We start from the raw sequence: 23662 nt of genomic DNA, 5'->3' as shown, positions 1-23662 counted from the left end.
TCATTTAAGTAGTACACATAAAAGGACTATACTTCAGCTCACATCAGAGACCTAAAAGAAGACATAAATGCTTATTGCCCAGTTGCTTCCTCTGGAAATATCTCTAAGCATTACCATATTTCCTAATAGATGTTATTTATTCAGTGCCTTCAAGACTTTATCAGGACAAAGGACCCTTACATAATCTTAAGTGGAAAAATGCTGTTACTTGCCTTGGAGATCTTCAACATGGCCAGGAGGAGGCCACGGACAATTCTCTCTATATTAGATGGTCTCCCTACAGACCTTGAACACAGCCCCCACCCCAGCATCATCAGGGTTGGAGAGAAACACTTGAGGCTCAACTTGAGCAGCAAGATGATCAGGGTCCTGCAATTTCAGTCTCTCCCAAGAGAGATTTGTTGAAGCCATTTTCAGCACATACTATAGGAAAACCTGAGCAAGACCATGGGGAGGAGGATGCCTGATATATTGCTGAAAATATTGTTGAGAAGACAGTATTAATATTCCTCAAAATGTTGATATACAGTAGTATTTATAAAACACTTATAACCTCTGGGAGTAGCAGCTGTGGGTGTGGGGAATTTGACAGACACTTGGGCTTGTTTTTCTTTTTACTAGCGGTCTTTGGGTTTCCTGTCTTAGAAGTCCTGCTTCTTCTCTCTTTAGCTTCCTTTTCAGATTTATACAAGTAATCTTTACTCTTTTTTCTAATACTTAAAGTGTTTTTTTACTAAAGTATAGTCTTTAACATGGCTAAAATTAATTCTTGATAGATATATTTAAAATGAGGATGTAATTTTATTTTCTTGTAGACGTGAACCATCAGTTAATACCAGCTTCATTTACTAAATAAACCATCCCCTCTCTTCTCATTGAGAATGGACTGACTGCCACTATCACACTATGTGTATACACACGTGAATGAACACAGTGATGGGCAGAGTAATAACAGAATAAAGAGTCCAAACATTTATATATATGTATACATGAATACGTGTAAATTTATATACATGTATATATATTTTTGAATTTCCAAAAATTTATATATATATATATATATTATTACAGATACATTTTTAATGTATCTTTTCTTTTCCACTGAATGGTCTGCCCATTCTTGTGTCAGTGCCATATTATTTTATATTTAGCTTTATTATCTAATTTGGAAAGGTTCCCCTCACCGTTTTTCTCTTTGAAAATGTATGTATTCTTCCATAAGAATCCTTGAAAATTATAAAGTTCCAGAATGATACGGTTGAGATTTAAAATTGCCATCACGTTACATTTACAATGTGGGAAGGATTTAATTTTTTTAATTTGAAGGTTTCCAATAAATCTCCTTTATTGAGTTTTTTTATTAAACTTTTGATAAAGTTTATAATTTCTGTAGGTCTTTTACCTTCTTATATTTATAACTAAGTATAGTTTAATCAAGTTTCTGCCATTTCCATTTCTAATTAGTTTCTAATATAGAGAAAAGCAATTGGCCTTTATATATTTGTGTTATGTAACCATCTTATCAAATTTCTTATTAACTGAAACCGTGTTAGTACAATGTCAGGTTTCTTAGGTATGCAACCATGTAATCTTCAAATAAAGATTTTTTTAATTCATTTTTAATATTTAAGCCACACATTTAGTTTTCGTATTATATTATTAGAATGTCTATAGAGTTTTGAATTACAATAATGTTACTAGCCAGGATCCTTTTTTAGTTTCCGGTTTTATAAGAATGACTTCAGTTTTTCACCATTCAATCTGATGTTTTGGCAAATAATCTTTTTTATGTTTAAGCTGTTTTTTTTTTTCTATTCATGTTTTGAGAGTTTTGTTGCTGAATTCTAACAAATGCCTGGTTATTATTTCCTTATTATCATTTAATTTGACATAAAACACATGTTGTTGTTAATGATGACCCATCCTTTCATTTCTGAAATTAACCTTATTTGGTCAGAATGATAGCTTATTTTTCTTTTAGTACACTCCTGGATTCAACTTCCTAAGATAATATCTTAATTAAAGTTTTCACATCTGATTTTGGTTTAGAATTTCCATTTTGTGCTAGTTTAGATTTCTGTGTGTAGACAATGCCGGCTTCTTAACAATGAATTGTCTACAGCCTGCAATTAGTAGACTAACAGAATTTTTTCTTAGAAGATTTTATTTATTTATTTGAGAAAGATACAGAGCACAGAGCAGAGGGGAGGGGCAGAGGGAGAGGAAGAAGCAGACTCCCCGCTGAATAGGGAGATTCATGTGGGGCTCAATCCCAAGACTCTGGGATCATGACTTAAGCAGAAGGCAGACACTTAAGGACAGAGCCACCGAGTGTCCCTAGACTAACAGAATTTATGTGTTCTTGATTGTTAGGTAGAACTCAAGTGTACAATCATCTTGGCATGGTTACTTTTTAGAAATCAGTCTCCCAGTTTAGTTTATGTTTGGTCAGTTCCATTTCTTTCTTATTCCTGTCCAAATTTGATGACTTTGTCCTGTAATTTTCAAATGTATCTCTATAGAATGTGGCATGTATTTTTTTTTTTGTTTAATCTCATTTGCCAAAGATTTTTGCCTATTTTACTCATTACTTTAAAGCACTAGTTCTTGTTTTCACCTATCCTTCTTTCATCTTTTTTTTTTTTTTCTTAAATTGGCTCCCTCTGAACTGTAATGAGGCAGGTAAGGTAGTCAGTCTCCTTGGACACAAAATTTAAGGGATTCCAGAAATTTAGTAATCAAGATAAACTTCAGTTGAAGGCAGTTTTTTTAAAAAAAATTTGAGGGATCCCTGGGTGGCGCAGCGGTTTAGCGCCTGCCTTTGGCCCAGGGCGTGATCCTGGAGACCCGGGATCGAATCCCACATCGGGCTCCGGGTGCATGGAGCCTGCATCTCCCTCTGCCTGTGTCTCTGCCTCTCTCTCTCTCTCTCTGTGTGTGTGTGACTATCATAAATTAAAAAAATAAAAAAATAAAAAAAAATTGAAAGCTAATACAAAAAATTCATAATGGATCAAAATATTAAATGAGGACATCATCAGTAGTACTGATTTTTCCTTTTGCCTCAGGCTCTGACATGGCTCAATACTGTGCTGCTCCTTAATTCATTTATTTTCATGCTTGAAGAGAGCTTTTCTAAGTATGGAAATTGTATATTGGTCTATGTTCTCTATGACTGTGAAACCCCTCTTTGTCTTCTTTGATGAACTGTATGATCTTTCTTTTAATGAACGTTTATTAAGAATCTTTTGAGACACTACCAGTAACAGATAGAAAGATACCCCAAAAGCTTAAGGTCTAGAAGGAAGACATATATAATGTGGAAAGCTTAGATGAATAAGAGAAAAAATTCAGAGAAAAGATTATCTGACAAATAATATTAGACTTACAATTTTATTGTGTCTGGAATAATTGCTAAAATCCACCAGGTGGTGGAGTAAAATGAGTTACAGTAAAGTTTAGCTAACATATTTTTCTAGTCAGAGATGTAATTTTACATGGAAAACCAAATTACATATCACATTTTTATTAGCCTATTCATGAATTTTGTATTGTATCTTTAATTTTACAAGTCAGAATGTATGTGTTGAAAGATTAAAGATTTTTTTTACCACCTTATATCATTTCAAGTGCAAGGCAGTATATAAACAAGACAGAGCTCTAGTTTAAAATAAGTTCAAGAATTCAATTTAAGACAAAGCAAAACAAAAACCAGAGGCAAACCCTCCTACAAGATGATTATCTTAAGCTAGCAAGTTTAGTAAAAAATGAGACACTAATATTATGCATCCTAGCTGGAATTATTATTGTCCAAAAGGCTTAAGATTATTGTATTCCCTATCATACAGTCCTTGTGTGACCTATTTTCTTCTATGCAGAAAATTTTCACAGCAAACAAAATTGATCTGGATGTCTGTACAATGTACTTTTAATGCAAATCTTTGTTAATAATAGCAATTTTGTATATTAAAACACTTCAGTATGATTTTTTAACATGAATTCAAACTTAGGTTCAAATGACTGGCTATACATCACAAAAATTAATCAGTAGTCAAACCCTGGTGAACCATCCAAATCCAAGTCTTTCTGTTCATCATTCTCCATCATCTAATAATGTCATTAGATGATAGAGATGAATTCAGACAGTCAATTAACAACCTATTTTGACATAAGTAGGATCTGTAGAATTCTAAAAAGAAGATTGAATGATTGTCCCTGAGGAATTTACAATCTAATGGGGTTGACAGTACAGGAATAATTATACTTTATGCTAATAATAAAAAACAGAACCAGCAAACATTTAGCAAATATATGGTCATATGTTCTGGAGTAAAATACCATCCTACCTAAAAACTGAGTGCAAGTAATTCAATTTAAAGTATCTGAGTGCCCACTAGGTACAAGGTATTCTATTAGGTGCTATAATATTTTTTTCTTACTGAGTTTATAAACTAATAGAATGACCTAGTTTAGGTTATTTTGCTAGCCCTAGGTTACAAAAAGATAGCTAATAAAGTAGCATATTTTGTGTCTAAATTAGATTTTTTAAAATAAAAATATAATAACCTAATATTAAATACAGACATTATGTTGATTACCATTACCAATAACTGTTATCTTTGGGATTTTTCTACTCTTGGGAAGAAATAAGGAAAATGTGGGATGTGATCTTTTTAATTATAGCAAAGCATTTTGTTGCTCTTCTTATTTACTGGAACCCATTCACATGGCAGGATAAATAACTATTTGCCAAACTGAAAACTTTTGTACCCTCCCTCCCCACAAATCTCACAGTTCTTGATTTTCATGGAGCTACTGCTTACCGCTGCTTCTCAGTCTCCTCCTCCACCCCCATTCACAGCTGTTCTCCCCATGCCTTGGCTCTGGGCAGTTTCCACCACTCTCACACTTGGAGTGACTCCTAAACTAACATTTTTAAGCCAGACCTTACTGAGTCTAGCATCTCTCATTACCTTTTAAACATTTCTTCCTTGATATGTATATTCACCCTTAAACTCAACCACTGTAATCAAACTTGTCTTATAGCCTTCTTAAATCCAGCATCATCCTCCAATGCTTCTATTTTTATTGGTGTAACAAGAATGCCGCATATGGTTTTTACGGACTGTACTCTGAACAAAAGGACTCAGCTATTGGAGGCCCTGAGAATCACCACCTTTCCCTTTCAATTATCTATTTTAGATACTCAAACTATTCATTCTTCCCAGTTTTAGTCCCCCAGATACAATATGTTGCATCACCCCTTTCTCTTCGTGTACGCTGCTAGGAACCCAGTACAGCCCAATGCCTCATTCCTGACCCGTTTCAAAGACATTTTCATTGAACTCTCCTCTGTGTCCTTTCTCTGCTCCTTTCTTTCCTTCACCCTCCTACAAATCACCCTTCCTTAAAGGACAGTTTTATCTTGTCATTTCACTGCTAAAAAGAAATTCATGGGTTATCCTTACTGCCTGTACTATTAAGAACAAACTCTTGAGCCTATCATTCTTTGACCAGGCAAGGATCTAAAATATTTATGATCTCTTGTGCAGTAACTTGCTTTTGTAATCACTCAGTAAATATTTATTCAAGATCTCTCACAGCACGTTCCCAATGCTCACTTCCCACTAGGTCCAACTAGTTCCTGTCTTGTACCCAAGGCATCACAATATGCATTACTTGATATTTAGAGAACCAGTCCCCAAGTATCCTGTTGCTGTTTCATTCCATCATTCTTGCCAAATCTCACCAAGTCCATTTCCTCTTATAGGAGGTCCTTTCTTTGTCCTGTCTCTATTCTTGTCCCTTTACTACAGCTCACTTAACATTTTATTTTCTTGTCTAAAGTCACCCTTGGTTTGTTCCTTCCACTAGATGTTAAGTTATTGAGGCTAGAAAGTTTTTTTACTTGTCCTTGCCTCATTTTGAGCCCCAAGTTCAATGAGGAATATGTAGATATTTTTTAAAGTTTGCAAATTGACTCATTCTTGTTCAATCAGTTCTTGGATACCTAAGAGGATGCATATACCAGACCATTGTTCTCCATAAAAAGTCCAGATGCCCAAGCAAAGATGAAACTCATGCTCCTTTTCCTTTCTGAGTCTTCCAGATGCTTTGTCTGTATCACTTCTCTCTATGTCTTCCAATAAACTCTACTCTTACTTCCTCTTGGCTTACATTTGATTTCCATCCTGCATGAAGGCAAGGACCCAGTTGGCTGGTCCTGTGGGACCCAGTCTGAGTTCTTGAACCTGGGCTGCCTGCATCATCTTGGTGATTATAAAGTGACCCTCAGAGGAACAATGGTAACCCTAAATTAAGTCTGCATAGCACAATTTTTCCTTTGAAGATTGGTAAGTTCCTCCTCTGTGAAACAGAGTTGGTTTAATGCTGATGTAATTTCTGTCTCTGTGCTTCTCTGTGTAACTGGTCTGTTCTCTGGGGAAAAGGAAAACTGGGAGAACTGATATGGAACCTGTTCTCACTCCCTCTTCCCACTCTCTATTCATTCCCTATATTTTGAATTGCTTTAGCTGGCTCTGAAACTTTATCCTCACTTTAATTGTAAGACTGTCTGGTTCAGTTCTTGGATGGTTTTTCTTAAAACTATTAGCTGGCATAAGAGATTGAATCACTCAGCTCCAAAGAAAAGGAACACTTGCTTCTTCCCATTGGAAGGTGTCAGAGATTATTCCTCATGTAGCATCCATAGGGGAAATCTCTCCCATGATAATTTATTTGTGGCTTGCAGAGAACACACAGATGAGACTGATCATCCAGTGCTCCAAAACTCCACAGTGGTTTTAGACTGTTGCCAGGAGATAACAAGACACATTTGGGGAAGATTGGCCCATTGGTGACTCTTTGGGAAGTTCTCCCCATAAGCAGCACGTTTGATCCACCACATGTTTTCCCTAGAATAGAGCCTGGAGGGGTACCTGGATAGCTCAGTGGTTGAGCATCTGTCTTTGGCTCAGATTGTGGTCCCGTGGTCTTGGGATCAAGTAGGGAGCCTACTTCTCCCTCTGCCTATGTTTCTGCCTCTTTCTCTGTGTCTCTCATGAATAAATAAGTAAAATCTTTAAAAAAACAGAATAGAGTCCAGATTTCTAACTCTTTTTCATTGCTGGGTAAATTCTCTTTATGGTAATTCTGGGATGCTGGTATTGCATTGAGGATTGGTGGCCAATCCTATTGAGGACCAAAGCTCTTAGAATAAAGAAGTGGTCCTGCTACCTCCAGATGCATTGGGTTTTCAGCTTATAGGGCTAAGACGTGACAGGCTGGTCACTGATGGGTGGATGTTGCCTCCTTGAATGAGACATAGTGAATGTCACTATGACAGGATGGATGCTAGATGGATGCTAGATGGATGTCTCTGCTAGATGGATGTCTCAGTGAGTCACATGGCAGACTGGACACTGCCCGGTGGATCTCAGTGAGACATGTGACAGATTAGTCACTGCTGAGTGGATGTCTCCTTGTTGGATTTCCTAGAAACACGTAACCTACCAAAACTAAAGCAAGGAAAAAAAAAATAGAAAATTTGAACAAACCAGTTATCAGCAAGGAAATCTACCCAGTAATCAAAACACCCACAGAAAACAAAAAAGACTAAGACCAGATGGCTTCCCAGGCAAAGTCTACCAAACATTTAAAGAAGTGTTAATACGTCTTCTCAAACTATGCCAAAAAAATACAAGAGGAAGGAAAACTTCCAAATTCATTCTGAGGCCAGTATCACCTTGATACCAAAACCAGGTAAAGACACTACAAAAAAAGAGTACAGATCAGTATCTCTCATGAATAGATACAAAAATCTGTAACAAAATATTAGCAAACCAAATCCAACAATACATTAAAAAAATCATACACCATAATCATGTGGGATTTATTCCCAGGATACAAGGGTAGTTCACTATTCAGAAAACAATGAACATGATACATCACATCAGTAAGAGAAAGGATTAAAAACTATATGATCACTTCAATAAGCATAGAAAAAATCATTTGACAAAGTACAGCATCTATTAATGATGAAAACTTTCAACAAAGTAGGTCTAGAGGGAGCATTCCTTAACATAATAAAGGCCTTATATGAAAAACCTATAGCTATTATACTCAATAGTGAAAAACGGAGAGTTTTTCCCCTAAGGTCAGGAACAAGACAAGGGTTGTCCACTCACCACTTTTTTTTTAATTTAAATTCAATTAATTATGATATACTGTATATTAGTTTCAGAGGTAGAGGTCAGCGGTTCATCTTATATAATACCCAGTGCTCATTACATCACATTCAGCATGTTGAATAAACATAGTACTGGAAGCCTTAGTTACAGTAGTTAGACAACGTAAAGAAATAAAAGGTATCCAAATTAATAAGGAAGAAGTAAAACTCACTGGTTGCAGATGACATGATACTATATATAGAAAACCTGAAAGACTACCAAAAAACTACAAGAACTGATAAATGAATTCAGTAGATTTGCAGGATACAAAATCAATGTACAGAAATCTGTTGCATTCCTATACACTAATAATGAAACAGTGGAAAGTGAAATTAAGAAAACGATCCCATATATAATTGTGCCAAAAACAATAGAATATCTCTGAATAAACTTTACAAAACAGGTGAGAAGGGGGTGCCTGGTGGCATCTGAAGGCATCTGCCTTCACCTCAGGTCATAATCCCAAGGTTCTGCAATCAAGCCCCACATTGGGCAGGAAGCCTGCTTCCTCCCTCTCCTACAGTTTCCCCTGCTTGTGCTCTCACACACTCTCCCTCTACTCTCTCTGTCAAATAAAAAAATCTTTAAAAAAAGAAAGAGTACACTATCATGATGAAAAAAATAAAGACCAAAGAAAAGTTTGTTAATTGAAAGCCATCACCCAGTTTTAAATATATGCAAAAAATACAGATTAGCTAGACATTGAACTTTTAAGAAGATTCAGTTACTTGAAAATGGAAGAGAAAAATGATTATCGAAAATTGTTGTGTTTAAATTTTATTTCTGATAGCAACTAGAACACAGAATATTGCTATCATTGGATTAATATGTAAATGTGATTGAAATAACTCATTACACTTATTTTTGTTGTTGTTGTTTGGTAGAGAGATGCTGAGTTCCAGGAGCATGAAAAGATTCTGTCTCCAGATTTTCTTTCAGTTGCTCAAATCACTGAAATGCTAGCAGAGGACGTGGATGGAGTTCAACAGTAAGCACTTCAATATTACAACCAAATACAAAACAGTTCTAGTTCTGCATCTATAAATGATCGTGATATGCTGTTACATATTTTAAACTTTTTTCAGAACAATTGTTATTATATCATGCAAAGATTTGTGTGTGTGTGTGTGTGTGTATACACACACTTTCGAGTCTGAAACACCAAAATTCTCAAACAACTGACTTTTTACACTGCTCAGCTGTCTTGTTGGTGGGAGAAATGCATTTCAGACTAACATGTTAATGTTAACAGTGAAAAGCAGTCTTTAACATATGGTATCTTTTACTTCTTTTCTCTTTCATTCATAGAACTGTCAATATGCAAAATAATCTTTAGGTTTTCTGTCTCATCATCACAATAAGTTGCATTTTCTGTAATATTAATATACATTTTAATATTTTGGAAATCCTGAGTATTAGCCATCCACCTGTGATTTTTCTTGAATATGAAGCTATACTAAATACTCTGATTTCATGTATTTTGCCTAAAAATGTGAATATAACTGAATTTATGGGAACAATTCTAATATATGTATATCTCCTTCTTAAGGCCATTGATTTCTACAGCAAATCATTTACTTAGAACTCTAGTCAGATATATCTAACACCCAAGTTCCTAAAATGTGTTTTGAGAATCAGTCATTTTAAAAGTTATCTTGCTCTAATAATGGAAGCCTGATTGACTATAATGCGTAGAGATGTGATGTTCTGGACAGTAATGTCTTCCCAAGCCAGTCATCTGGATGTTAGGAGGGTATTGTGGACCATAATGGACAAATAGAAAATGACTGTCAGTGGCTATCATTTGCAAATCTTACAAATATTGTGGAATAGAGGTGATTTACTACTGAGAAGGAAATATGACAAATGTACTGGCTGGAAGAGAAATCTGAGAAGGGAAAGCATATTAAGAGCAGGCAAATGACACTGACAGGCGTTTCCCAGGATGCTCTTCACCTTCAGGGCTTGCAAATCTTGCTAGAAATCCTGGTGATCTGTGATTTGGCCATACTGCTTATCATCTATATAGCTTTTTAAGTATTAGTCAATTAAAAATTTCACAGATTTTTAAACATAGCATTTTTATCATAGTAATTTTAGCATTTTTATAGAAATGAATGTCCATTGGAAATTCTGTTTTTTAGTAACAGAATTGATTAGTAGGGGCACCTAGTGGCTCAGTTTGTTAAACATCCACCTTTGGCTCTGGCCATGATCCCAGGGTCCTGAGATTGAGCCCCACATCAGGCTGCCTGCTCCATGAGGAGCCTGCTTCTCCCCCTCTCTCTCACTCCCCCTGCTTGTGCTCTTTCTTTCTGTCAAATAAATAAAATCTTTTTAAAAATTGATTAGTAAAATGCATGCATTATATTAGTATCACTGATTATGCTTTAAGTAAAATATTTTCCATTTTTAGATAATCCCAAATGTTGATCATTGAAGTGCAAAAAATAGGTATTTTATAGTAGGCAAAATAATATGCAAATGACAGGCATTTAATATAGTTTACAATTTATTTGTATGAAATATCAAAAGATGTTATATTAAATGCAATTAATATTAAATAAAAAGGTATTGAAAATAAATTTTTTAGACTTGTTTATTTCTCACCACATCTTAAGTTGTACTGTGTACCATACCTTGTGTGACAGTCTTTCTTTTTCCCCCACTTATTGACTCTTTATTGTCAAATATTTAAATTCTAAAGGTATTTTTAATCTTTAAGAGGTTACATCTAGGATGAAGGAAATGATACAGAGGGTGATACAGAAGTTAACTGTATGGAAACAATTAGGTTCAATGTAGGTTGACCTTTTAGATTGTCTCATTAATAAATTCACCTGAAGTAATCTTAGATTTTAGGATATCAATTTTGAATAAATGATAGTGTTATGTCAGGAGCCATTTCTTTGCAAAGTAATTTTCTTGAGGTTCTTTATATGATTTTTGTAACAGTAATCCTGAAATATTTGTAATCAGTCATTCACTTCCCATTTAAAATAGCATTATTATAAATGGGGATTATATACCCTTCAAAATGACAGAAATATAATTTAGGTATCCTGTCACCAAGTGACAGAAGTATGCCATACAGTCTACAAAGCTATAAACCTATTTAAATAAATTATAAGAAATCAGCACATTTCCTTACCTTTTAAAATTAAAAATTATGTTCATGAAAGCAGCCAACCAAATGAAACATAGTATCATTAAAGCATATTTCTAGAGTACACTTCAAGCAAAGTTAAATGTCTGATTACATTTCCCATGATCTCCCAACTATTATCATTCATTCATGCTTTTAATATAACCCTGATTTTTTTACAGATCCACCCGAATCCTTTTTGGAAAAAGGTTAAGGACTAAATTGAAAATAACTATTTAAATACAGAAATAACCCTGAGAGATCTTTTAATAACCTTCCATAACTGGGCTCCCTGAGCTGTTCAGCTCTTGCCTTAAGGCATATTTCTGAATGTCATCATCTAAAAAAATAAGATGCACTCCAATTTCAAGAGCATGTAGGAATAATGTAATACTTTTACTGGAATTCTTGGTGAGACAAAGTAGATAGTTATATCACATATCACTATAGCACAACTTCCTAAGTCCCTGTTAAGCATCTTTCTCTTTCCCTGTAGTCTCTGATGCCACAGCTGTGGCATGTCCTTTCCCATATCCCATCTTTCTTTATCTAAACCCAGAGGAAAAACTTAAAAAATTGCCACTAAATTTATGGGAACTTTGCACTCAAACTGCAATAGCATCTTGCTCCAAATTCCTTCCTGCATAACCTCCTTTGGGATGAAATATCTGAACAAAGAATAGAAATGCTGACTATTCAGCCCTGCAATTCAAGTTGAAGGTTAAGATTCAAATGGTACTAGGGGAAGTGGTGAAGAGGTTTGGGGAAGAGCAAGGATAGAGGGATGTTAAAGAAGTTTCACTAAAATACTCTGAGACAAATAGTTGCCTTCATTTTCATATAATCAAACACTAAAAAAATAAAAATGAAAAACAAAGAACAAAAAAAAAAAAGAAAAACAAAGAACACATGCAACTATTTAGGTCAAATATTTAATTAAAAAGAACAGCATGGAGATGACAGATGAAGAGTCTATACTGCCAAACACTTACCATGAATTAAAAAAAAAAAAACCTATGAAGCAATCACAACAAGCACATAAAACAGATATAAAAACTCAAGGAATAGATAAGAAATTAAAGGGGGATAAATAATATTAAAAAGCAAAGAGTAGAAAAGAAAAGATCTTATGGAGGTGAGCTCTCTAAGCAGCCCAAGGGAGAAGTAACACTGCTGAGAACACTAAAGGACCTAGAAAACAGTATTGAGAAAAGTATATAAAATGAAATGATTTGAAAAAAATGTTTGAAGTTTAATAGAAAATTACAGCTATAGACAAAATAAGTAAAACATACATAACTGGAATTCTTTAGAAAACAGGACAGATATTTGTTTAACAAGATAGTTCCAGAATGTTGTCAGAAACAATCTTGATTGTATAAATGGAAAAAGATATTGAATTTCAGAGAAGAAAATGCTAGTAAAATTACTGTACTTTGAAGACAGAAGGAGGAAGGTGAGGAGGAGAATTACAAGAATAGAGGAAGGGGAGGAAGAGGAGCAACAGGAATGCTTGAACTTGCTGTATCTCTTCCTTTTCCCTCTGTTTCCCTTTTGAATGTCATTTTGGACTTAGGATTTCTATAGAACTGTGGATATTTTTAGATTAAGGGTATTATAGAATTTTCATTCAAGAAAAATATCTGCATTTTCAAAACTTAGGAAAGGAACCATTCGCTGATCTGATTTTAATGTCTGGATTTTTCTTTTTGTTACAGAAAACTGAAAAAAATTTTGAATTTCAAAAACCTTCACACCTGTTTAAAGGAAGCCATTCTACTAGATTATTATGTATCTGGATTTTTGTGGGCTAGAGGAATGGACTTTTCTGTTATTCAATATATAAAATTTATGACTTTACTAGATATGTTACTTCATAATCTTAGAAGTAAGTACATTTTTTTCTTTTTTTTTTTTTAAGAAAAGAAAATTTAGTTCACTCTCTAATTTTCTTAAGGAAAAGTTCCTAAAATTAGGAACAATAAAATTATTGTAATTCCTTCGGTGACAATTATGGGTTTTTTTTTTTCTGGATCGAGCAAAGATATATAGTTCAGACCTTCATTAAGTGTAAAATTTCAAACAGTATTTAACAAGCTAAAGTTCTCTTAATTAACTTGCCAAAGATATAAAAATCTGACAGCCAGATTTTTAAAAATCTTATCAATGCCATCTATCCCCAAAATGTCAAGTAGTTCACATTTATTTGGTATTTTTTCATTGTTTGAACTGTTTTCATTTCATCTTACCTACAAGTGTTACTGGGATATCTCAGAATGACTAATGAGAAGAGGTACTTTAGTGGATATCTAAACCTTATTAAATAGACATTACTCGCATGCACTTAGATTTTGTGACTTTTTTTTCTTACATAATATTGGAACGAGTTACTATAGGAAATTTGGAGATTCTTCCTTAGAGCAGTTTTAAGTGTGATAAATTTTGTTTCAGAATAAATATAATTGCTTCTTGGAAGGAAGAAAAGAAAGAAATCTATCACTGATATATTGCCAGCTCTATGTGTTTGGTTCTAATCTTTAACATACATTATTGAACTTCAGAGCAACTCCTGCATGGGAGTTCTATTATAACCACTACCTCAAAGCTGAGCAAGGAGTCCAGTGAACAAGGTTGCAAGCTGAGAACTGCCAAAACTAGAACCTGAATCTCAAAGTATATAATCAAAAGGCCTTGAGCACTATAAATACAAAGGTATTTGTGTCTAAATTGAAAGACATGTTTATGTCAGTTTAAAGCTTGCTCGTTCCTTCCTTCCTCTCTCCCTCCCTCCCTACCTCCATTCCTTCTTCCTTCCCTTCCTCCATTCCTCCCTTCCTTCCTCTCTCCCTCCGTCCCTCCCTCCCTTCCTTCATTCCTTCCCATCTCCCTTCCTTCGCACTTCCTTCCTTCCTCTCTCCCTCCCTCCCTTCCTCCCTTCCTCCCTCCCTCCCTCCCTCCATCCCTCAGTTTCTAGCAGGAGAAATTTTAAGTGAAGTGACAAAACTAACAGAAGCCACTCGTGCCTTATGCATCCTTCCTTCTCCTAGTCACCCTTATGAGGGAAGAATTAGTAATTCATTTTTTTAAAGATTTTATTTATTTATTTGAGAGAGAACCAGAGGAAAGCACAAGCAGGGGGAGCAGCAAAGGGAGAGAGAGAGAGAGAGAGAAGCAGGCTCCCCACTGAGCAGGGAGCCTGACCAGGGGCTTCATCCCAAGACCCTGGGATCATGACCTGAACCAAAGGCAGATGCTTTAGCCAACGAAGCCACCCAGGGGCCCCAAGAATTGGTAGTTCTTGTATATGAGGAGAAGAAAGTATTATTTTCCTTCTCTGCAAGTGGGAGAATTTTATCTTTGCTTATATGTAAGTATGTAGTGCCATGTTAAAGATAAATAACTGTACCAATAGAAGAAAAAAATAGTTCTACTTGATAATGAAAGAATTTGTATGGTATTAACTGATCAGACAGACTTTGGCTGTTTTTCCCCTAATGAACAAATGAACAAATATTTATAGAATCTTTGAATACTACATGTCTCTAAACAATAATCTTTCAACACCATTGCCAAAATTACTTGGCAAACAAGGAACCATGTAAATCTCAACTTGCATGGAAAATAATAATAAATAGATGCCAACAATAAGTGGAAATAAGTTTTGAGATTATATGTGAAAGACTTTGAAACAGGTATTATAGGGACGCCTGGTGGCTCAGCGGTTGAGCGGTTGCCTTCAGCTCAGGGCTTGATCCCAGGATCCAGGATGAAGTCCCACTTGGGCTCCCTGTAGGGAGCCTGCTTCTCCCCTCCTCCCTCCCTCCCTAAGTCTCTGACTCTCTCTCTCTGTATCTCTCATGAATAAGTAAATATTTTTTTTAAAAAAATCCTTAACTAAAAAAATAAATAAAAAATAAAAAATCCTCAACTTATAAAACAGGTATTATAAAAGTGCTTAAATGAATAATTGTGAACATCTTTGAAATAAATGTTAAAATAAAAAGAACCATGATAAAAAGGAAAGTATAAAGAAGAAACAAATGGATATTTTAGAACAAAATTATACAATAACCAAAATTAAAATCTCATTAGATAGAAATCACAGAATTGAGAGTAGGCAAAGGAAAAATCAGTGACCTTGAACATAGAATGATAGCAGTCATCCAATCTGAACAACAAACACAGAGAAAAAAAGCTTGGCAAAGAAATGAACAAAACCTCGGGGGCTTGTGGGACAACCAAAGTTCTAATAGACATATATTGTTAGTCTCAGGAGAAAGGGTATGGTGCTAAACAAACATTGGAAGAAACAATGGCTAAAAATTTCCCAAATTTGACAAAAGGCATAAATTCATAATTTCAAGAGGATGACTGGACAACAAACAGGCTAAACCAAGAGGAAAACATCATCAACCAACTGGATCTAATTGACAATTACAGAATATAGGCATTGTTTTTAAATGCACATGGAATAATGATCAAGGTGGACCATAAACTGGGTCATACAACAACCTTAAATTTAAAATAATTAAAATCATACAAATATGTTCTCAGATCAAAGGTATTGAACAAGAAATTGATAACATATTTCAGGAAAATCTTCAAACATATTAAACGACAAAATTCTGTATAGTATATGGATCATATATCTCAGCAGATATTAGAAAAGATTTTAAATAAGTGAAAAGAAAACATGAAAATTTATGTGGTACAGTTGAGTCAATGATAAGAGGGAAGTTTATATCATTAAATGCTTATAGTAGAAAAAAATCTAAAATTAATAATCTAAACTTAAACCTCAGGAAGCCAGTTTTTAAAAATAAGCAAAAATCAAGCAGAAAAGAAAGACATAATAAAGAACAAAAATCAATAAGATTGAAAAAAAAAGTAGAATCAATGAAACCAAAATATAGATATTTGAAAACATCAATAAAATTGATAAACATGAAGCAAAATTTGACTAAGGAAAGAAAAACTATAAAAGGCACAGAGTATCATTATCAGGTATAAAAAAAAAGAGGATTCACTACAGACTCTGCAGACATTAACAGAGCATTAGGAAAAAACCACTACGTACACTAATTAGAAAACAAAAAGGAAATGAACCAAGTCCTCCAAAAATCACAAACCAGCAAAACTTGTGCAAGATGAATAGATATCGTGATTGTCTTATAACTATTTAAGCAATTGAATTATTTAACTTCTAGGAAAAATCTCTAGGACCAGATATTTCACTGGAAAATTCTATCAAACATTTAATGAAGTAGTATCACCAATTATACATAATCTCTTCCAGAAATAGAAGAATTCTTCCTGGGCAGCCCAGGTGGCTCAGCAGTTTAGCGTCACCTTCAGCCCAGGGCGTGATCCTGGAGACCCAGGATCGAGTCCCACGTCAGGCTCTCTGCATGGAGCCTGCTTCTTCCTCTGCCTGTGTCTCTGCCTCTTTCTCTCTCTGTGTTTCTCATGAATAAATAAATAAAATTTAAAAAAAAGAGAGAATTCTTCCTAACGCATTTTATGGGGCTAGAATTATCTTTACACCAAAACCTAACAGAGAATATGAAAAAGAGAGAGAGAGAAGGAGGGGGAGGAGAAGGAGGAGGAGAACAGCAACAAGAGCAAAAGGAGGTGGGAGGAGGGAGAAACTACAGACTAGGATCCTTCATAAACTTAAAAAAATTTTCAACAAAATATTACCAAATGAATCAAGCAACATATAAAAAAAGCAGTACACATGACCAGTTGGGGTTTATCCCAGAAATTCAATGCTGGTTCAATATTTGAAAATCTCATCAATGTAAATAAAGAAGGAAGGCTACATTAACATATAAATAGATGCAGAGAAAGCATTCGACTAAATACAACATCCATTCATTATTTTAGAAAAGAGTCAGACAACTAAGTAATATTCCTCAATGTCATAAAAGACATCTAAAAAAAAATAATCTAAAACTATTGTTATACTTAGTGAAAGACCAGATGGTTTCCCTGTAAGATCAGGGTCAAGACAAAAATGTCTCCTCTCACCACTCCTATTCAATATAGGACTGAAAGTCTTAGCAATAAGTGCAATAGGGTAAGAAAAAGAGATAAAGAGGAAGGAGAAAATAAAACAGTCCCTGTTCTCAGATAAAAGGATTGTCTATGTAAAAAATTAAACAATAAAAAAAAATCCTAGAACTAGTAAGTTAAGCAAGATTGCAGGAATAATGTCAGAGCACAAAAGTCAATTGTATTTAAATGTACTAGCAATATATATTATATACCAAAATTTTAATAAATAGCATTATTTACGATAGCTCAAAAAACAAAAGAAATACTTAAGTATAGATCTAACAAAAAATGTACAAGATCTGTATGCTAAAAAACTACAAAATGATGACAAAAGAAATGAAATAAAACCTAAATAAATGAAAAATATACTATATTTTTGGATTAGAAGTTTCCACATGGTAAAGAAGTCAGTGCTTCCCAAGCTGTAGATTTAATGCAGTATCAATCCAAATCCCAGCAGGATTTTTTTCTAGACATATTCAAGCTGATTTTTAAATTTATATGGAATGGCTAATGAATTATAATATCTAAAACAAAATATAAGAATAAAGCTGCAAAAATCATATACCCAATGTTAAGACTTACTATAAAGTTACAATAATAAAGTCAATGTTGAATTAGTGAAGGGATAAATGCATAGATCATGGAACAGAAGGTAGAATTCAGAAATACACTGACTTAAAAATAGTCATCTGATTCTTTTTTATAAATATGCAAAAGCAATTCAACAGAACAGTGTAGCCTTTTCAACAAATGTTGGAACAACTTCTATCTATATTTTTAAAAAGTACACCTCAGCCTAAACCTTTTACTTGATACAGTTAGCTCTAATTTGATCATAGAAAGTTAGAATGTAAAACTATAAATTTTTTAGAAGAAAACTAGGAGAAAATCTTCATGACCTAAGGTTTTACAAGAAGTTCTTAGATATAACACCTAAAACATGACACATAGAGGAAAAGAAATGATAAATTAGACTTCATAAAATCATAAAACTTTGGTTTTATGAAAAGTCACTTATAAAAGAATGAAGAGACAAGCTACAAACAGGGAAAAAATATCTGTAAGTCACATATTTTACAAGTCTTGTCTCTGTAACATACAAAGAACTCTTGAAAGAAAACAAAAAAACAATCCTATCAAAAATAGGCAAAGTTATCAAAACCCATAATTCCTATCAACCAAGAGGAAAACATTAGACAAACCCAAATTGAGAAACATTGTACAAACTATTTGGTACCTCTCAAACTGACAAGGTTATCAAGAACAGGAAAAGATTGAGAAATGATCACTCTAGGGGAATCTCAGGAGACTATTAAAGACTCCTCAGGAGACTATTAAAGACTATTAAGTACATGGTGGTATCTTAGATGGGATCTTTGTACAGAAAAAGAATATTAAGTAAAAACAGGAAATCTAATAATTTTAAAAATATGTATTTACACAGAAGAACAAAGGGATTTAATGACGAAAAAATATATATGCTTTAACAAAAAAAAGAAACTAAGAATAAACTTTAAAAAGAAATGTACAAGTCCTATATTAAAAGAACTTCAGAGCACTTTTAAAGGTCACAATGAAGTTTTCAACATTTGGAAAAACCTTACAACATTCTTGGAAACACTCTTGGAAAGATGCTGAATCTCTCTAAGTTAATGTATAATATTAGTATTGCAATAAAAATACCAACACAGTTTTTTGTTGCTGATGTTTTGGCCTAGAGGTGATTTACTAGGAAAGGTAATTCTAACAAAAATATGGAAAATAGGCAAATACAAATTGTCTTTAAAAAGTGTAATGAGATATATAGCATATCTTGTTATTAGCAGCAGTAGTAGTAGTGTAATAAAATCTTAAGTATTTGAACACAGTGGTTAATGACTAAATAGACCAAAAGAACAGAACCAAAAGTTTAGAAATAGACCCAACCATTGGAATTCAGTATTTAATAAAATGACATCTCAAATCTATGGTGAGAATATGTACTATTCAATAAATAATATTGTGTCCATCTAGAAAAGATAAAATTGAATCCAGCCCTCTCTCTGTCCATATACCAGAATATATTCCAAATAGGTCACTTTACTACTTAAATGTAAAATAATTAGGGTTGCCTGGGTGGCTCAGCAGATGAGCATCTGCCTTCTGCTCAGGGCATGATTCCAGGGGTCTGGGATCGAGTCCCACATCAGGCTCTCTGTGAGGAGCCTGCTCTCCCTCTGCCTATGTCTCTACCTCTCTCTGTATGTCTCCTATGAATAAATAAAATCTTAAATAAATGTAAAATAATTAGAACTATAAAAATGTTGTAGGAAGACATGGATTAATTTCTTACAACCTTGGATGGGGAAGAACTTTATAACAAAAGAAAAATTACAAGAATAAGAAACTGGGGAAATTATTACAGATACCAACAAACTATTAAGTTCTATAATATAAAAAGAATATGCAGAAGTAAGAAGAAAAAGACCAATAATGCAATAGAAGAGTAAGTCAAGGATATGACTAAATAAATACAAGTGATTATTTTATTTTTTTTAAGGTTTGATTTATTATTTGAAAAAGAACAGTGCACATGAAGGGGGAGGGGCAAAAGGAGAGGGAGAAGGAATCTGAAGTGAATTCCAGACTCTGCACTGAGTGCAGAGCCTACCACAGGGATCAATCCCATGACTGCAAGATCATGACCTGAGCTGAAACTAAGAGTCCCACGCTTAACCGTCCAAGCTGCTCAGGTGCCACAATACATGTTATTCTTAAGCAAATGAAAAGTTTAGTATTAAAGATAATAAGGAAAATGCTAATTAAAACTACACACAAATGTCATTTGTCATATATCAGATTGATAAAAGTAAAATTTTGATAGCATTTTGAGCTGTCAAAGCTATAAGAAAATAGGTACTATCCTGTATTACTAATGGAAGTATATATTTAAATCCCCCTTATGAAGATTAGTTAGCAGCTATCTATCAGATTTAGAAATATACCACTCTGCACCTGGTCCTTTGCCTCAGGGGGGTCATGCAGATCTTCGTGAAGACCTTGACTGGTAAGACCATCACTCTGGAGGTGGAGCCCAGTGACACCATCGAGAATGTCAAGGCGAAGATCCAGGACATGGAGGGCATCCCCCTGACCAGCAGAGGTTGATCTTTGCCGGCAAACAGCTGGAAGATGGGTGCACCTTGTCTGACTACAACATCCAGAAGGAGTCCACTCTGCACCTGGTCCTTTGCCTCAGGGGGGGCATGCAGATCTTTGTGAAGACCTTGACTGGTAAGACCATCACTCTGGAGGTGGAGCCCAGTGACACCATCAAGAATGTCAAAGGGAAGATCCAAGAAAAGGAGGGCATCCCCCTGACCAGCAGAGGGGGGGGATGGTCTTTGCCAGCAAACAGCTGGAAGATGGGTGCACCCTGCCCGACTACAACATCCAGAAGGAATCCACTCTGCACTTGGTCCTGCGCTTGAGGGGAGGTGTCTAATTTCCCCCTTTAAGCTGTTGACAAAATTCATTGCACTTTTCATTCAATAAAGTTGTTGCATTCCCCCCCCCCAAAAAAAAGTCTGTGGGCAGGCAGATTAACTGGGAGAGCCTGGCCACGGAGGAGGGGGTTGGCACAGCAGGCTCCAGAGCTCAGGGGCTCTGGGGCTGCAGTTCCCAGAGCCCAGCCCCTCTTCTCCAACCAAGCAGAAATCTTTGCACCAGGCCCAACGAAGAGCATTAGATCAATCGAGGACATCTGAACCAGCCACCAAGTACACACTCAAGGGTTTCCTGCTTCCTCCTCCCTGTCTCCATTCACCCTCCAGCAGGAGCAGGCTAAGGCACCTGCACATGGAAAGAAGCCAATTCACTCATATGGCAAATCCTAGTGGAGCATCTTCTATCTGCCAGGCTCTGCAAAGTACCAGGGGAGACATCACAGCTTTCTTGGAGCTTATCCTCGGGGAGGTGGGTGGGGGTGAGGGAAAGAGTTAAATAACCAAATAAATAAGGATGATTTTGAACAGTGAAAAAAAAATGAATGTACCCTTTGTACTCCAATGTACCCTTTGACCCAGCACTTCCACTTTTGGGAATTTATCCTACATATCCTCTCATACATACATATGTAAAGTTGTTAGTTGCAATAATGTTTGTAAAGGCAAAAAAATTAGGAATATCACTCAGAGACATCAGCATGAACTCATATTTAACTTAATGTAGATACAGATATATAGTTGTCAAATGTACGCACATATTCTTCTTAGCTCTGTCCACGGATATGGCTTAGAAGCAATGACATCCAGTATCAATGAGCATACCCAGGAACCAGGTCTTGGTTTATAACTTAATTCTCAATAAAAGGAACCAGGGCTCCTTAGAGAAATAGCTGATTGTAGACCTGGAGCCGGGAACATAAAAGATGAGTCAGGCATATTGCAGTGGCCAAGAGTAAATGCTCAAAAATCAAAATGATGTCGGCATGTCAATGGAATAGAGAAGCCAACTGAAAAGCTTCCAATGTCCAAAGTTGGAACAATTTGAACAAAACAACATAGTAGTATTGAATTATAATCCAAAGTATAAAATTAGCATCCTGAATCCATGCTGATACAAATTAATGATTTGTATAAACAATCAACTAGGTAAAATACAGAATTCCTAATAATTCATGTAGATAATTCACCCTCAAGAAGAAAGCACAACTCTTCACCCCTTAAGTATGGGCTACACAGTGACTTCCTTCGAAAGAGGACAGTTTGGGAAGGGGGATAAACAGGAACTCTATAGTAGAGAAGCCTAATAAATACTATCTTAGCCAGGTGACTAAGGCTGGCAACATCAAGAGCTATGTCAAATAACATATGCCCTTGATATAATGTGATAAGAATGCCACTGTAGACTTCCTCCCTCAAATCCTTAACCACTATCTAATCATGAGAAAAATATTAGACAACTGAAATTGAAGGACATACTACAAAATATCTAACTACTACTTCTCAAAACCGTCAAGGCCAGTCTTCTCAAAACCAGGGCAAGTCTGATGGGGTCTTGGGATAGAAAAAAAAGACTTTATAAAAACTAAACTAATCCAAAGAAAATATGAACTTAGGCAATAGTGAAGTATCAATATTTGTCCATTAGTTGTGCCAAATGTACCACAGCAATGTTAGCAATATGGGAAACTGTATGGGGTATATGGGAACTCTCTGTGATACTACTGAAACTTTTCTGTAAGCTAAAACTACTCTGAAATTAAAAGTTTATCAATAGGGTTAGCCCATATGTAACATGGAATACTATGCAGCAGTAAAAAGAAAAGAATGAGAATGCTTTTTAGGTATTATATGGGGAATCGTATATTGTTATTAAGTAAGGCGAGTTGTAGAATTGTGTGCTTTTGTTTATGAAAGACAAAAATGAGAATTTATGTTTTTGTTATATATATATATAAATACTAGGAAAATACAGAAAAAGCTAATAAAAACTTTAGGTATCTAAAATGCATAAAGAATTCCTACAACTCAATAGAACAAAAATAAATAACCCAATTTAAAAATTGGCGAAAGACTTGAATCTCTATTCAAGGAAGATATCCTTCAAGGAAGATGTTCAAAATACTAACAGTTTCATGAAAAGACCACTAGTCATTAAGGAAATGCAAATTCAAACCACATGAAATATCACCCCATGCCTGTTAGAATGTCCATCATCAAAAAACAAGAGATAACAAATGCTGTCATGGATGTGAACAAAAGGGAACCCTTGTGCACTGTTGGTGGGACTGTAAACTGGTACAACCACTATGGAAAACAGCTTTAAGTTTCCTTAAAAAATTAAAAATAGAACAACCATAGTCTGGCAATCTCACTTCTAGGAATATATCCAAAGGAAACAACAACACAAACTCAAAAAGATATCTGCACTCCTATGTTCATAGCAGCATTATTTACAATAACCAAGATATGGAAACAACTTAAGTGTCTATTGATGAATTAATGGATAAAGAAGTTGTGAGAGAGATATATAAAACAATGGAATGTTATTCAGCCATAAAAGCCAAAGAAACCCTACCATTTGTGACAACATGGATGGAACTTGAAGACATTAAGCTAAGTGAAATAAGTCAGACAGAGAAAGACAAATACCGTATAATCGCCTTTACATGTGGAATTTAAAACAAACAATAACAAAAAAAGAAACATAACACCAAACCTATAGAAAAGGAGATAAGATTTGTGGT

General features: G+C 34.8%; 1 protein-coding gene across 1 annotated transcript in view; it reads left to right on the top strand.

Moving 5' to 3' along the window:
- CABCOCO1 (ciliary associated calcium binding coiled-coil 1) overlaps nt 1-23662 on the top strand; it is a 152952-nt gene that overhangs the window by 38847 nt on the left and 90443 nt on the right. Inside the window, exons 5-6 of the mRNA XM_055308745.1 lie at nt 9113-9216; nt 13092-13261. Coding sequence (XP_055164720.1) covers nt 9113-9216; nt 13092-13261 — 274 coding nt within the window. The remainder of the gene's footprint in view (nt 1-9112; nt 9217-13091; nt 13262-23662) is intronic.

This window comes from Nyctereutes procyonoides, unplaced genomic scaffold, assembly GCF_905146905.1.
Source record: "Nyctereutes procyonoides isolate TBG_1078 unplaced genomic scaffold, NYPRO_anot_genome, whole genome shotgun sequence".
Taxonomy (NCBI): Eukaryota; Metazoa; Chordata; class Mammalia; order Carnivora; family Canidae; genus Nyctereutes; species Nyctereutes procyonoides.
Note: the sequence above shows the minus strand (reverse complement) of the source record. Positions and strands in the feature narration are given on the sequence as shown.